The sequence below is a fragment of the Myotis nattereri genome, assembly GCF_964212035.1.
Source record: "Myotis nattereri genome assembly, chromosome: 13".
NCBI classification, from domain to species: Eukaryota; Metazoa; Chordata; class Mammalia; order Chiroptera; family Vespertilionidae; genus Myotis; species Myotis nattereri.
This window is the reverse complement of record NC_138088.1, coordinates 39749396-39766103: the sequence shown is the minus strand read 5'-3', so window position 1 is coordinate 39766103 and position 16708 is coordinate 39749396. Positions and strand designations below refer to the sequence as shown.

Sequence of the window (16708 nt, the reverse complement as noted above, 5' to 3'; positions counted from 1 at the left end):
GGAAGAAAGCATAGGCCTCACTCATGTATTTATTAATTCATTCATCCCAAACATACTGAGCTCCTATCATGTGCCAGCCCTGTTACAGGCCCTGAGGACACAGCAATGAAGGAAACACTACCCCTGCATCAGTGTTTACAACTGCAAGTAAATGAAACGGGCCAAAGGGTAGATGCATCACCCACTCACTGGAAAATCATGTGTGGATCATGCCTTGCCGGCAGCAGTGGGGAGAGGGCAGTGGACACAGAGGTTGGAGGGCCTCTTAACTCCTGAACCAAATATTTCTTCCACACAAACATACACATGCGTGCTATACACATAAGCTAGCTCTGGACAAAATGCATGAGAAGCTAGTGGTTCTGTTTGCCTCTGGGGAGAGGAACTGAGTGGCTGGAAAGGAGGCTTCATTACATCCTTCCCAACTGCTTGAACTTTAGGACAAACATGTCAATGTATTTTTCAATCTTAACTTAAATATAATTTATATTTAGTAAAAGAATAGAGAGTGGACTCTGAGTCTGTGTGAAGCCCAGCCCCTCTAGCTTACCAGCTCTGTTTTTAAAATGTATATATTTTTTTCTTTTAACGTCTCCTTCTCAAAGGTATTTATGTTTTCCTGTGTGTACCCTTCCCCTATCCTTATTAAACTTATTTTTCTCTCAACTGTCAGCCTTCATAATAATAAAACCCACGGTTATTCTATTTTTCTGTCTTCTTAACATATATTTTCTCTCCCATGGTCAGCCACGCTGCGGGTTAAATGGCCCACCTGGTTTCCCGCCCCCACTCCCCACCCCCGCTCCCACCCCATCTGAGCCAGCCCGTCCAGGCCTTGCTTCCTCATCCTGACACTGGGGGAGCAGCTTGTCCCTCCAGATCAGGGCTGTCCTGACGACCAGACACAGCTGGGCCCTGAGCACAGTGTCTGCACTTGCAGGACAGCGACTATGAAAACCCCGACGAGCACTCCGACTCCGAGATGTACGTGCTGCCCGCTGAGGAGGCTGGGGATGACAGTTACGAGCCACCGCCCGTCGAGCAGGAGACGAGGACAGTTCACCCAGCCCTGCCCTTCACCAGGGGCGAGTACGTAGGTGAGGCGGCCCCCCAGACCCTGGGTGTTTAGCGGGGAGGTGGGGACAGGCCAGGGTTGGGGGGGAAACCTCCCATTCCCACCACCTCCAGCTGGGTCATCTGGTCACTCAGGTAATGGAGCCCCAGCTGGCAAACCTGCCCATTTGATGGGGGAAACTATCCTTCCTAAATCAGGAATATTGGAAACAGACAAAGGATCAATGAAAACACCCTGATGGTTGCTCCCAACTCACAACAGTCTGAGAAATCAACCCCGAGATTAGTCCCTACTTCTCTTCAGGCTTCCTGTGCACAAAGTTCCACATTTCTCTTGAGAGGTCTATACAGAACAGGGATGGCCATCAAGGATTCCAGTGTCTGCTACGGCCACTCCTTCCACTCCCACCCCCACACTGGCTGGCTGTGCACACTGGGTCTAGACCGCAGACTTTTAACTGGGGGTGGGGGTGAGGAGCTCTAAGCCTGGAATTAGCCTCATAGGTTAAATGGGCACAGCTCAGGTCTGGCCTCCAGGCCTGAATGTGGCTTTTTAAAAAATATTTTTTTTTATTGATTTCAAGAGAGGAAGGGAGAGGGAGAGAGAGAGAGAGAAACATCAATAATGAGAGACAGTCATTGATAGGCTGCCTCCTGCATGTCCCACATTGGGGATTAAGCCTGCAACCCAGACATGTGCCCTGACTGGGAATCGAACCATGACCTCCTGGTTCACAGGTTGACACTCAAACACTGAGCCACACTGACTGGGCTCCCACATGGTTTTCTGAGGCAGGCAGAAGAGATGACAAATCAAACAATTTTTCTCTGAGGTGGATATGATGATCCTCATTTTAAAAATGAGGAATGTGAGAAAGGGAGATGGTGGCATAGGTAAACGTCTGTACTCGCCGCCTCCCACAACCACATCATAATTACAACTAAAATACAAAACAATCATCATCTAGAACCACTGGAAAGTTGTCTGAGTGGAAGTCCTACAACTGGAGAAGTAAAAAAGAAAGCATACTGAGACTGGTAGGAGGTGCGGAGGCATGGAACGGGCTGATCCGGCACCCATGTGCGCTGCTTTTTTAATCAGGAGGGAGATCATCTCGGCGGAGGCTGCCCGGAGGAGCAAGGGATCCCAGCCACACACCAGACCCCCAACCCAGGGTCCCAGAGCTGGGAAAAGAAGTCCCTATAGGCTGTAAAAACCAGTGGGGATTGGGGCTCATTGACACAGAGGCTGCTGGATACCCAGCTGTTCCTCTTAAAAGGCACAACTGAACTTACAAGGTCCTGCTTCCTCTGAGCTCCAGCACCAGGGTGAGGCTTTGGGGGACACAGACACATACGAGGAGGAACTGGATTGTCTGGCATTGGGGCAGAAATTTGGGGGAGCTTTCTTCCAGACGAAGGTGCTCGCAGGGATCATTGTTCTTATGCTGGCAGCCATTTCTGTTTGCTCCGCCCTGGTGATTCCCTAAAACCCCACCTCATCCAATTTACAACCCCATCCAAGCTGTGTGCAATGGCTTTTGCATATAAATGACCTGACCTTGCTCTCAAACAAGCTGCAGCTGGGTCAGGGAGCCCTAAACCTATCAATAAAAGGCCCAAGACCTGGCACCAGCACCAGCGTGCCTTGCTTCACAGCTGGGCCTCATCTGGGCACTTCCAAACCTGATACAAAGAGAAGGAATCTTCAGATATCTCTGTAGCTCCTGCTGTGTGGCCCCAGGCAGTGGCTAACTTTACACCTCCCTGGACACCCAAGAGCCAGTGTACCCACTGGTCAATGTCAGGCCATACCAGATTACAACTACACATCCATAAGCGACACACTCAAGGGGCAGACTCAGTGAGCACCAAAGTCCCACTTAAGCAAGTCCTGCTCCATAGGGGTGTCTCCGGCACAGCAGCTCTCCTACTGTAGTCACAGCTGGTTCTCACAGCAAATTGGTCTGGAGGTCAATTCCTCCCAGTGACACCAACAGCAATCAAGTCTCAACTACAATTAGACTGTGTTCACAGCCCTCAAAGGGGTGCACCTAGAGTGCCCAGCTCAGGTGACTAGGGAGGCTGAGCCACTGGGCCCTATAGAATACCTACTACAGAAGGCCACTCTACCAACTCAAGGAGACCTAGCAGCTCTACCCAATACATAGAAACAAACGCAGGGAAACAGACAAAAATGGAGAGACAAAAAACATGTCACAAATGAAAGAAATGGAAGAAGCAAACTACTGGATATAGAGTTCAAAACCACAGTTATAAGGTTACTCAAGAATTTTCTAGAAACCTTTAAAAAAATGGAAAAGGACCTGTCAGAAATTAAGCATACACTGACTGAAAAAAAGAATAATATACAGGGATTCAACAGTAGAGTAGAGGATTCTGAGAATTAAATCAATGATTTGAAATATGAGGAAGCAAAAAACACCCAACCCAGAAGAGCAAAAAGAAAAAAGAATCCAAAAATATGAAGATAGTGTAAGGAGCCTCTGGGACAACTTCAAGCGTACCAACATTTCATTATAGGGGGGGGTGCCAGAAGAAGATAGAGAACAAGATACTGAAAACCTATTTGACAGAAATAATGACAGAAAACTTCCCCTACCTGGTGAAAGAAATTGACTTACAAGTCCAGGAAGCACAGAGAGTCCTAAACAAGAGGAACCCAAAGAGGCCCACACCAAGACACATCATAATTAAAATGCCAAGGGCTAAAGACAAAAAGAGAATCTTAAAAGCAGCAAAAGAAAAGCAGTTAGTTACCTACAAGGGAATGCCCATAGGCCTGTCAGCTGATTTCTCAACAGAAACTATGAGATCCTTGCAGGGAATATTTAAAGTGATGAATAGCAAGGATCTACAAACAAGATGACTCTACACAGCAAAGCTATCCTTTAGAATTGAAGGTCAGATAAAGAGCTTCACAGATAAGAAAAAGCTAAAGGGGTTCATCACCACCAAACCGGTATTATATGAAATGTTGAAGGGTATTCTTAAAGAAGAAAAAGAAAAAGATAAAAAATATGAACAACAAAATGTCAACTAATACATACCTATCAACAATTGAATCAAAATAAATGAACAAGAAATTAATGAACAGAATAAACTGGTAAATAAAATCGAATCAGAGGCATGGAAATGAAACAGACTGACGATTCTCAGAGGGTAGGTGGTTGCGGGTGGGAAGAAATTAAACAAATATCTTATATACAGATATGCATTATCTATGGACACATACAATAGGGTGGTGAAGGCCTGGGATGGGGCGGGAACTGGGTGGAAGGAGACAATGGGGGGGGGGGGGAAGAGGGACATCTGTAATAATCTCAACAATAAAGATTTTTTTTTTTTAAATGAGGAATGTGAGTCCCAGAGAAATTGAATAACTACTAGCCCAGAGGAGTGCAGCTAGTCAGCAGCAGAGCAGGGGACCAAACTCAGGGCCATTTGGCTTCAGAGCTTACACTGCTTCCCTGATACCTGCGTGAGGACAGTCCTGGACGGGGGAACTCATGAGTTCTCCATGATTTGAGAGAAATCATTGAGGGGAGGGGGGGACATGTAGGTTCCAGATGAGCAGTTGCCACCCTAAATACACCTTAGAATAACCTGGGGCACCTTTAAAAATCTATAATGCTAGATCCTACTCCAGAAGGTCAAACATGTAGAGTAGGATCAGTTATGTCTGGGGTGGGTCCTGGGCCTTGGCATTTTTTAAAGCTCTCATGTGGTTCTTGTGTGTAAGTGGGAGTGAGAATTTCTGCCCTTAAGGTTCATGGAGCGTGTGAAACCATGAGGGAGCACCCCTCTTAGACCCTCATGCTGCTGAGGGCATCATGCCCCCTGGTGGGCAGGTCCTGGGCTCTCAGCTCTCTTGAGCCCATGGTTCTCTCTCTCTCCCCTGGGCGGATGTTTTTTATGAGGACCTTCTTCTACTTTTTATAATGTAAGTCAATGGGCAGTTGAAACTTTTTACCTAACATGTCATTTCACTCTTTTAAGGAATGCCCTGATTCATTTGTGGCTACTTAGGTGCTGGAGGTTCTATACTTTCTAGAGCTCAGTGGCTTCCTTCCAGGGAATGACACAGAGCCCCTTTCATTTCATGCTTTGTTGTTCCTTTCAAGACAACCGATCAAGCCAGAGGCAGTCTCCACCCTTGAACAAGACCCTTCCCAGTAAACCCAGCTGGCCTTCAGCTAAGGCGAGGCTGGCCTCCACTATGCCTACCTCGATGTCTCTGCAGAAACCTCAAGTCCCACCCAAACCCAAGGATCTTGAGGATGAGGTAAAGTAAATCCCATCTGATGGCTTCCCAGACCTAGTGGAAGGCAGGATATGGTGTGGGATGGGAGGGAGGCATCAGGACAGTCTGGACCGGGCATGTCTTCCTCCTTCCATCCCTGCTCTCTGGCCAGCACTAGCCACTTAGTGCCTTCACTGCCACCCTCTAACTCTCCAGTGTTATGCTGAAAGGGTGTGGTTTTCTTTCTCTAAAAATGGCATATATGACCTATTGTAAGCATTTCTTTTTTTAAAATATATTTTTATGCTTTCAGAGAGGAAGGGAGAGGGAGGGAGAGATAGAAACATCAATGATGAGAGAGAATCATTGATAGGCTGCCACCTGCACGTCCCTCACTGGGGATCGAGCCCACAACCACAGGCATGTGCCCTTGACCAGAATCGAACCCGGGACCTTTCAGTCTGCAGGCCGACGCTCTATCCACTGAGCCAAACTGGCTAGAGCTGCATTTTCAATCCCTGAAGGCATATGGTACAATATCAATACTGGTTCCATGCCCCTCTTATTATCCTCTTTCTCTTCCCCTGGTTTCCTGAGATCTTCTCTTTCCTCTGTAAGATCGTTTCCTGCCTTTATTCTCCTTTGCCTCTCTGCCCTGCCCCACCCCACCTAGCTTTCATTCCTCCACCTTTTCTCTCTGCTCCTCCATAGTCCTCCTCTAAGATGCAGAGGGGTGGAATGTATAAAGGAAACCCCTAGTGGGCAGGGAGAGCTGATAGTAGTATCTGCTTTATTAAGTTGTTATAACGATTAAATGACACAACACATATAAAGTACTCAGATGAACACTTGGCAACAAGTGCTCAATAAAGGTTTAGTTTATTTTTCTCTCGGTACTTATCTTGGCTACCCACCAAGGCAGGTTGTAAAATGACTTTTGAGATCTGATTACCTCATTAGATTCATATCAATATAAAAATCACTCCTTCCCACCCTAACCAGTTTGGCTCAGTGGATAGAGCATTGGCCTGCAGACTCAAGGATCCTGGGTTCGATTCCGGTCAAGGGCACGTACCTTGGTTGCAGGCACATACCCAGTAGGGAGTGCGCAGGAAGCAGCTGATCGATGTTTCTCTCTCATCGATGTTTCTAACTCTCTATCCCTCTCCTTTCCTCTCTGTAAAAAATCAATAAAATATATATTTTTTAAAATCACTCCTTCCCTATACAGGGTGCCCCAAAAAATGTATACACAATTTAACAGCTGATAGCTCAATTTTTAAAATGAAATGTATTTTAATAAACACTGCCTGTATTCAAAGTGTGTATATACATTTTTTGATATCCTATATTTACGATCAATTGATTATTAACACAGGTGCCAAGACAATTCAATGGGGAAAGGATCATTTTTTTAAAAAAACCATGCTAGAATGACTGTGCAGATACATGCAAATGAATAAAAGTGGAACTCTCATACTATATAAAAAAATTAACTAAAAATGGACCTTAGACCTAAATGCAAGAGCTAAAACTATAAAACTTTTACAAGAAAACAGGTATGACCTTGGATTAGGCAATGATTTCTTAGACACAACACCAAAAGCACAAGAAACAAAAAAAAAAATAGATTAAATGAGCTTCAAAATTTAAAACTTTTGTGCTGCAAATGATACCACCAAGAAAGGAAAAAGACAACTTATAGAATGGGAGAACATTTTTTAAAATTATATATCTGATAAGAGACTTATTTTTAGAACATTTAAAGAGCTCTTACAACACAGTAATAAAAAGACACACAACCCAATTCAAAATGGTCAAAGGAATTGAGATGTTCAATATCATTAACTATCAGGGAAATGCATATCAAAACCATAGCTAATACCACTTCACATCCATGATGATAATTATAATAAAAAAGACAGACAACAAGTCTTGATGAGCATGTGGAGAAATTGCTAGTGGGAAAGAGTTTGGCAACTCCTCAAACAGTTAAACATAGAGCTACAACATGACCCAGGAATTCTAGGCATATTCCCAAGTGAAATGTACACCTACATAAAAACTTGTACATGAATGTTCATAGCAACATTATTCATAATAGTCAAAAAGTGAAAACAACTCAAATGTCCATCACCTGATGAATGAATAAACAAACCATGGTATATTCATACAATGGAATGTTATTTGGCCATAAAATGGAATGAAGCAATGATATATCCTATATATGGTTGAACCTTGAAAATATTATGCTAAGTGAAAGAAGTCACAAAAGACTACATGTTGTATGATTTCATTTACATGCAATGTCCAGAATGGGCAAATATTAAAGACAGAAAGTGGATTATTGGTTGACTAGGTCATGGGAAGTGGGGAGATGGGTAGTGACTAATGGGCATAGCATTCCTTTTTGGAGTGATGAAAATGTTTTAAAATTAGATTACAGTGATGGTTTCATACTCTGCAACTATACTAAAAACCACTAAATTTAAAAAAAGAAGAAGAAAAAAACCCCACTAAATTATGCACTTTACATAGGGAAATTTTATGGTATATAAATTATATCTCAGTAAAGATATTTTTAAATCACTTCTTCCCATACAGTAGCCTATGAATGTACAGCATTCTTCTCATTCACTTCTGCATTTCTTTTAGGCTGATTATGTGGTCCCTGTAGAAGATGAAGATGAAAACTATATTCATCCCACAGAAAGCGGTTCACTCCCGCCTGAAAAAGGCAAGCGTTTGTAGTCTTAAGCACCTGAACTTTCTACCAGTTGGTGGGGGTGTATGAGACTATTTGGTAGCAAGCACTGAGGGGCTCAGAAGTGATGGTGCTCAGGCCTCTCGTCTGTGTCCACAGCATTGCTTGCTTTGACAGGCTGAGTGAGCCATCTCTGAATTTCATAGTCTTTCCCTTCTTCTTCCATCCTCTTCCCATCTTAAATTATGAAAGCACCTAGGTGCTTATCGTTAGCTGTCCTCAACTGGAATGGATATCTCACAAAACCTAATACAAAGTCACAAGCCACCATGCCGGCCTTACAGATATTGCACCAGGCACAATTTCTGCAGAGGCCTGAAAAATATGAAAGAGCAAAATATGCTCTGTATCCTGAGTCTTTAAATTTAGTGCTATTTCAGGAACATTTTGTTTCTAAATGCTTCAGAAAATAACAAATGCAATTACAAACAAATTATGTTGAAAAGCCAGTGCCGCGTACCCTCCGGGGAACAGCGCCTGCTTACTCTGGATATAGTCACTATGAGGAATATACTCCTGTGTGAGGGATCTCTCTTCAAGGAACATTATTCAGCTAATAAACTCTAGAGTAGCAGTGCTCAGCTTTCACACCGCCACTATGTCGCAACCCTCTCCTGCATTCCCTACACATCACCAACGGCTTGAAGACCCACGTGAGTTCCTGGCCACCCATCACCATGAAAATAAACACATATTACACATCTCCACCCAAACAAATCTTGAAAATACAAAAGAAATGGTATGGGTTGCTGTGGCAGGGAGGGTAGGGCTGCTAATTTGGCCCCTTCACTATTAGGTTCAATACACTTCTAATTTATAAAAAAAAAAAGTATTCATCTCCTACACCTCCAGTTTGGCAAAGGGAATTCCAAGCCAGTATTCATGTTAACAAAATTCCTATAATAAAATATTTCATTGTTCCTTTAATCATTAATATATTCATTCTAACAGTGTGTTGTTGTTGTTTTCTGAGGAGGCTTTTTAATGGCTCATAGGTTTACTGAGTATGTTTCCTATTCCCTCCAAACTCTCCAGTCTGACCCATCATTTCCACAATGCATTTTCCCATAAGTGTGAATCCCCTTCAGTGGACTGTATCTATAATCATTCTGTGCATATTTGTGTGTTTAAGCTCCCATGGTGAATAGATCAACCAAGCCAAGTAACTCCTTGAAGCCAGCCCCTCCTCCAGTGATGGCTTCAGGTAAAGTATATGTGTGATGTGCTGTTTTTTTAAAATAATGGAATGATGACATTTGGGGGGTTGGTTTTTAATCTATTGCAAATAAGATAAACAACTGAGATCAAATATTAAGAAATAATCACTTGTATATTTAAATAAATGATAGCAGAAGCCCTCATCCTCATGTACTGTCTGGTGGCACCCATGTTGAAGGGGCCCTCCCTGCTCCCTCTGATGTACCTGGACCTCTACTAGACAAGCCCTAGTTTTCATCCTACCCTATGGGCACTTGGTTGGTTTCTTCTTCTGTCCCTGACTGAGGATGTCTGCCTCATTCAGTCCTCAGCCCTTGCTCTTCTTTCAGAATATGGTGGTGGTTAAGAGCGTGGTTTTGAGCCAGACAGATCTGGGTTGGAATCCCAGTTACCAGATGTACCACTTTGGGCCTGTAAATGGGGTTAGTGCACTGAGGCAGGAGAATTCTGAAATTGTGAGTGTGAAACTTTCAACCCACTGTAGGTGCTCAGTAAGGGTATTATTTTTTACATTAAACATCTCCACCCAAATAAATCCTGCAACATACAAAAGAAATGGTATGTGTTTTCTTTAGGGTTCATTAATTCTTCTGGTTTTATTTCTCTTGTCTCTGGCAATAGCTCTGGTGTCCAATGCTGACCTGCTTTCCCTTCTGAACACCTTGACATTCCCACTACCTCCCACTGCACCCATCACCCTTTGGGCATCCCCACTGCTCTTTGCCTGTCGGCCTCCAGCCTGCGTGTCTCGGCATGCCTGTGTTCTTTCCAAAGGCTGCTGGTTATTTTTCCTGGAAATTTTCTACTATTTTAGTTGTTACCACCCTAGTCCAGGCTTCCTTTACTTAATCACCTCACACCTTCTGCCTGTGAGTGTCACTAGCCACACCCTTGCTCTAGGCTCTCTTCTTGGTCACTAGACTAAGCTTCTGAATGCCTCAATGTTGCCAGTTTTATTCCATTACAAAGTTGGTTTTTACCGTGTAACCACTACCTGAACCATGAACTCCCAGTGGTTCTCGTAGGGTTTGGCAGCCCCCAAACTGAAGCCCACGAAGCTGAGTGGTACATACATATCCACCCTATTACAGCACAGAGAGGTTCAGGAGCCTCTTCTCTAGTCCTCCCTCCTTCTCCCTCTCCCCTCATTCTCCTCTCTCTCTCTCTCTCTCTCTCTCTCTCTCTCTCTCTCTCTCTCTCTCTCCCTCTCTCTTTCTCTCTCCCCCGCTCCTCCCCTCCAGAGCTAAAGGCTGAACACAAGAGATTGGCAGATGGAGCTCTGCTTCCTGGACCATGATCCTTGAGAAAACATGAAAGAAGAGTTTGTTTTTTAACCTTTTCCTAGATTCATTTCTTGTGCAATTGTTCAACCTCTTCACAAGTTCTTGTCTTATTTCTCCTCTCCCTCGAAAGTCACGGGCTCTTTATATTTCGGGAGTAACAGTCAGGGCCATCTTGTCCAGCTCATTGAACTCCTAGGATCAGATGTCAATATCATCCTAATCGGTGATGACTGCTTTGATCCCAGCTGAAATGGATACTCCTGACTCATAACTGAGGAGAAGGGCTGCTATGACTGGAACAGAAAATCTTTTATTGAAATAGATAAATGAAGGCCTGCACCCTCCTTTGGAAGAACAGTTTAATCATCTGTGGTGTTTGCATCTTAAAATGCTCTTACCAAACAAGGACTTTTTCTTCCTAAAACACACCCAATACTCCAATCATTCTGTATTTCATGGGTCCTACCTTTTGGTCTTTGTGTTCTCACCTTTATGACATCAAATTCTAACTATCCTTCAAGGCCCAGCCTGAGGTCTCCCCTCCAGGAAGCCTCCTATGGTTTCTGTAGCCCTGAGAGAGCTTTCCTTTGCCCTCTCATCCCACTTACACTGGCCCCATACCTGTCCTCTAATTACTTTGTGTCTTAGTCTAATCTCCCTAACTACATTGAAAGCTCCTTAAATACATTGACTTCAATGTCACTTGCTCAGGAGGCCTTTCTTGACCCCACTTTGGGCTAGATCCCCCTTGGTGTGCACTCCTCTAGTTCTCTACACTCCCCCTTTATCTCCTGATCCCTCCTGAGTTCGTTTTCTCTCTCCCTCTCCGCCCCCCCCCCCTCCTATAAAAACATCAGTGTCATGTCTTGCTCACAGCTGTGTTTCCAGGGCCTAGACACAACTGGCTCAGAGTAGGTGCTGAACTGTGGATGGGTCAGTTGGTGGTGAGAGTGGCTGAGTCCCCAACACTGGCGATAGTATTTAAAGAACCACATGGCACCATCATGAGGGCATTAGCCCATTGGACTTCCTCGTTCATTTTCTATTAATCTGGTATAGGTGTATTTTAATACTAGAGGCATCAGATGAAGAAACTAAACCTGAACAAGAAAATAACGTCTTGATTATATGATTGTTGGATACAGACAGGAGAAAGTACAGGAGAAGGAGGAAGCGAGATCATTCGAATGAATAGACTACTTGCGTGTGTCTTTGAATAACTACCCTCTGTTATCCTTTCAAAGTTTCCGACAGTGCCCCGATAAACATCATGAAAGCGCTAAGGGTTCAGCTTGGTGTTTCTGTCCAAGTACCACACCATGTTGCAGCCTCTGGTTAATGTTGCTTTTGGCTCTTTGATGGCTATGAAGGTGCTTGCTGGGGGTTACATAGTGAGTTAGGTGCAGTGGCAGGCTCTCCCTCCCCTGTGTGTTCCAGACTGAGAAGCCCTGAGCAGGACTGACCACACACTCCAAAGCCAGAGGCTCGGGTCCTGGCTCGGACCCTTACAATATACCAGACTTCACACAAGCTAAGTAACCTTGCTGGTTTTCAGTGTCCTCTGAAAAATGGAGGAGACAATGCCACTCACACCTAGAGGTATTGTGAGAATTAAATGGGTAAAGACATATGAATCTCATTCCTAAAATGATTCCTAAAATGTGTTACTTCTCACTGTTATTATTCACATCCCCTAGTTTAACCTGCCTAAATCCATGAACAGTCTTGGCAGAGCATCCTGTACATATCTCAGGAAACAATTGTGTATCTTCCTCTTCATATAAAGTTTTCCTCCAAATCAGGGTTTCTCAGCCTCAGTAGTATGGGCATTTGGGGCTGGATAATTCTTTGCTCTTGGGGCTGTCCGTATATTGTGGGATATTTAGCAGCATCCCTGGCCTCTGCCCACTAGATGCCAGTAGCTCCCCTTCCCCAGTCCTGACAAACAAAGAAGTCTTCAGACGTTGCCAAGTGTGTGTGTGTGTGTGTGTGTGTGTGTGTGTGTGTGTGTGTGTTTAGGGGGTAGGGGGTGCAAAATCACTCCCAGTTAAGAACCACTGCTCTAAACAAATTGAAAGGCTCACACCCACGGTGATTTATCTCTAAATGAGCATTTAGAAGAAGGTGCTGCAACCTGACTGATTTGTAATTTTTGTCAGAAGAGGGTAAACAGGGCTTGTATTTCTGAACTTCCTCTCTAAGTAAATAGCATTAAAAAGCAGTCTATGTTCTTATTTCCTCAAACAGGAGGAGTTTTGGAATTTACAATTCCCTGCTAATATGTAAGCTAAATGTTACCTATCGCCAAAATTGTCCTGAAGTTGTTCAGTTAAATCTCTTTATTTTGCAAGAGTCCATGCAGCGCCTGAGAGTAGTAAGGGCGGCTCCAGCTGGTGTGCAAGCCCCTAATGATAATGTGGTTTCTGTAACAGCTAAAAGGCAGTTAAATCCCAAGGGCTTAGAATGCCAAAATTGGAATCATTAAGAATTAGGGAAAATCAGATGATATTATAGAATTGTACCCCTGAAACATATATAATTTTATTAACCAATGTCACCCTAATCAATTCAATTTTTTAAAAATCTAAAAAGAAAAGAATTATGGAAACTTACCGATGTCATATGTAAAACTAAAAAGAGAATGATGCATAAAACATATGTAGTATGAGGAAAAACTAAGGGTACATTACTTTCTTAGTTGAGAAACTGTGGTAAGTACCAGCTTGTCCAAAGCCTGCGATGTTGTATCATTATTGACATAATATTTTCCTCAACACAATTAAAACAAAACTTATTTTCCACTTTTGTCATTATGCTTTTGGACATGTCTCCTTCCAGCACATTCCCAAATTCTTAGAGTATTCCGACCAAGAACTTGGTTCTTAACTGAGAGTGATTTTGCCCCTCCCTCCCCTCACCTCCCCCATGGACACTTGGCAACATTTGAAGACTTTGCTTGTCAGGACTGGGGAAGGGGAGCTACTGGCCGTGCGGAGGGTACCAGGTTGTCCTATCCCTTCGTGGCCCTGGGTCTGACTTCAGGCCCAGCACAGCAGAAAGGATCACGGGCCCTTAAATAGAAGAGTCATGCTCCATCCTCCATGAGCATCCACAAAAGCAGACCTCTGTTTCTTTGTTATTAATTATTTTTATTTTTAAACAGACCTCTGTTTCACTAATCTGTCCCCAATGGCGGGAGAAGCCGCGAGTGATTCCACACACCAAATCATGCCCCCGAGTAGCATTATGAGGCACGGGCTGGAAAGGAACGTGCTGCCTGGGCTTTAAACTCAAATGGCCTGGTGTTCAACCCCAGCCCTGCCTGGTAGCCTTTCTGAGACTCGGTTTGCTCCACTGGATATTAAGTGAGGCTTAGAGTAGGCACATTTACAGTACCTGGTACGGTGCTCAGGTACTGTGGTGGTGGATAACAAGGTGGTAACACAGAAAGAGCAATAATCATACTTACTGAGTTTCTTTATGACTTAAAATTTTTCACTTATTTTTCACATACAATCCAATGAGTTTTGTAAATCATTGCATTTACAGAGTTTTGTAACCATAACTGCAATCCAGTTTTAGAAAGTTTCGTGCCCACCTCAAAGCTAAAAGATCCCTTATGCCCGTTCATAGCCAATGCTGTTCCCACCCCCAGTCCTGAGCAACCACCAGTCTGCTTTCTGTTGCTATAGATTAGTCTTTTCTGGACTTTTCATGTAGATGGAGCTATAAAATATGTAGTCTTTTCCATCTGGCTCTTTTTACTTAACATAATGTTTTTAAACCTCAAATATTTTTAATCCCTTTCCAACAATGTTACTTTATATTTGGCTAATTCTTTACATGTTTAAAGTTGTCTGATTATCCTCCTAGCTGGTTTTGCTCAGTGGGTAGTGTGTCAGCCTGTGGAATGAAGGGTCCTGGGTTCGATTCTGGTCAAGGGTATATGCCCGGGATTGTGGGCTCAATCCCTAGTAGGGGGCGTGCAGCAGGCAACCGATCAATGATTCTCATTATTGATGTTTCTCTCCCCCCTTCTCCCTTCCTCTCTCTCTAAAAATCAAATAAAAATATATACTTTTTAAAAAGTTGTCCTATTATCTTACCACAGTAACTCTGAGTTAGGTAAGGTAGGTGGTGGTGTCCCTGTTTCACAGAGGGGAAACTGGGACAGTGACTTGTAAGAGGTCACCCAGCCAGTTTTCTGGCAGAGAAATAACTAGAACCTTGTCTTCCTGATGCAAGACCATAGGTCTCCACCAGTCTGTCCTCCGCACCACCAGAGGAGAATGGGCCTGCCCTCCCATCTGATCGCAGAGGTTATTTATAAGGAGGGAAGGGGAAGGAAGCTGTTGGCAGGCTGTTTGGAGATATGAAGAGGGAAGCTGTGTAGAAAAGCCAGGCAGCAGATGTGACAATGATAATGAACCCAGGCCGCATGGGCTCTTGGTAGTTAAGGAGAACCCCTGGGAGGAAATTCTGACTTAGACCTTCTTTACACTTCCTTATTTTTCAGGCAAGGTTTTTGTTCCTCTTCCCCGAAATCTTCATTAAAATCTATGCGTAGCCAAGTGTATTTTTATTGATTGGTTGATTTTTAGAGAGAAAGAGATCTATTTGTTGTTTCCTTATCTGCATTCATTGGTTGATTCTTATATGTGCCCTGACCGAGGATTGAACCCAAAACCTTGGTGTATTGGGACTATGCTCCAACCAACGGAGCTGCTCTGCCATGGCCTAACCAAATGTATTTTAAGGTCAATGTCAGCTATGAAGAATTTGAAGAACACTATCAATTTGATACAGTAGCTAAGGAAACATAGTGGGACTCATACTACATACTCAGATGATATTTCAGTTTATTGTCACGCGCAATGTTACAAATTCCAGATGTAGTCTCTTTTTGAAAATCACATCTAGGTCAGGTGACATGTAAGTAGGAATCTCCTGGGAGGGGGCATTCCTTTATAGGGAGTCGGGAGGCAGCTCATGAAATCAACACCACCCACTCTGTGCTGCTAAGCGTTATGGAAATGGGCCCTACATAAGAATGGTGTGTAGAAGACGGCACTGGGAGGTACACGTTGGCTGTTGCAGAGCGGTCACGGAGATGCGGATTGCAGCATGGGGAATATGGACAATAATATCTTCCAGGCTCTGTATGGGGTCACTGGTGCTTGGGGCAGGGGAGGGACTACTCTTAGAGTGTGTGACTGTGTAGCCACTGTGCTGTGCATCTGAAACTAATACAGAATAATATGGAATGTAAACTATAATTGAGAAAAAAAAAAGAATTGTGTGTGGAGAAAGAGCAGGTGGATTCTGTGGGAAAGCCTGAAGGTCTCTGGTCAAGTGCATGAGAATAAACATAAAGATCTCTATTTTTAATACTTTTTGAGGCCTTTTCTTTTCTGTGTTTAGAATAGGTGGTCCTATCAGATGAGGTGGCATGAGGTACACGTTTTCTCCTGTTGTAAATTCTGAGAGGGCAGCGGCCTAGCGTTACTTCTTCCCTCTTCCCCAGCCCCTAACATAGAGCCTTCACATGCTTCCTGCACACCAGGTCCTCAGGAATTCTTGGTAATTGATTATTACTTCAGTGTTTACTTATGTGTGCTTTTTCTCGCAAACCAAAATAACATAGACTAAGGGTAAGTCCAACCTACATTTACAGAGTATCCTCTTTAAGTCCAATAGGAATTCTGGACTTATAAATGTAGGTTCTTAATAAAATATTTTTCCAGTTCAATTTAATTCAATAAATAGGCTTTGTCTCACTGAGCAGTAATGTGCAGGCAGGCGAGCATGGGCCTAAGAGGAGGCCCCGGGATATGCTGAGGGGAGCTGGCTTAGCTTCTGGCCTCTCCGCCTCCAGGCCTGCTCTCTGCCCCAGTGGTGAAGCGCTGCCTGTCTCGTCGTTTTCCATCATAGTGATTGTCTGGCTTCTATCTTTAGGATTGGGCAGGGGGAAATGGGGTGCAGTGGACAAGGCCCTTTGGGTCCCTTCTGTGACCTCAGAAATTAGATCAGGACAGTAGCTTAACTTGTCTCAATTTGTCTGTTTGTGCAATGAGCAAAAGCCCTGAGAAGTCAGGTGAATGAATG

The 16708-nt window shown here is 43.8% G+C and overlaps 1 protein-coding gene across 1 annotated transcript in view; it reads left to right on the top strand.

Moving 5' to 3' along the window:
* Positions 1–16708, top strand: part of BLNK (B cell linker) — a 73707-nt gene that overhangs the window by 40074 nt on the left and 16925 nt on the right. Inside the window, exons 5-8 of the mRNA XM_081104369.1 lie at positions 941–1097; positions 5220–5380; positions 7994–8075; positions 9235–9306. Coding sequence (XP_080960495.1) covers positions 941–1097; positions 5220–5380; positions 7994–8075; positions 9235–9306 — 472 coding nt within the window. The remainder of the gene's footprint in view (positions 1–940; positions 1098–5219; positions 5381–7993; positions 8076–9234; positions 9307–16708) is intronic.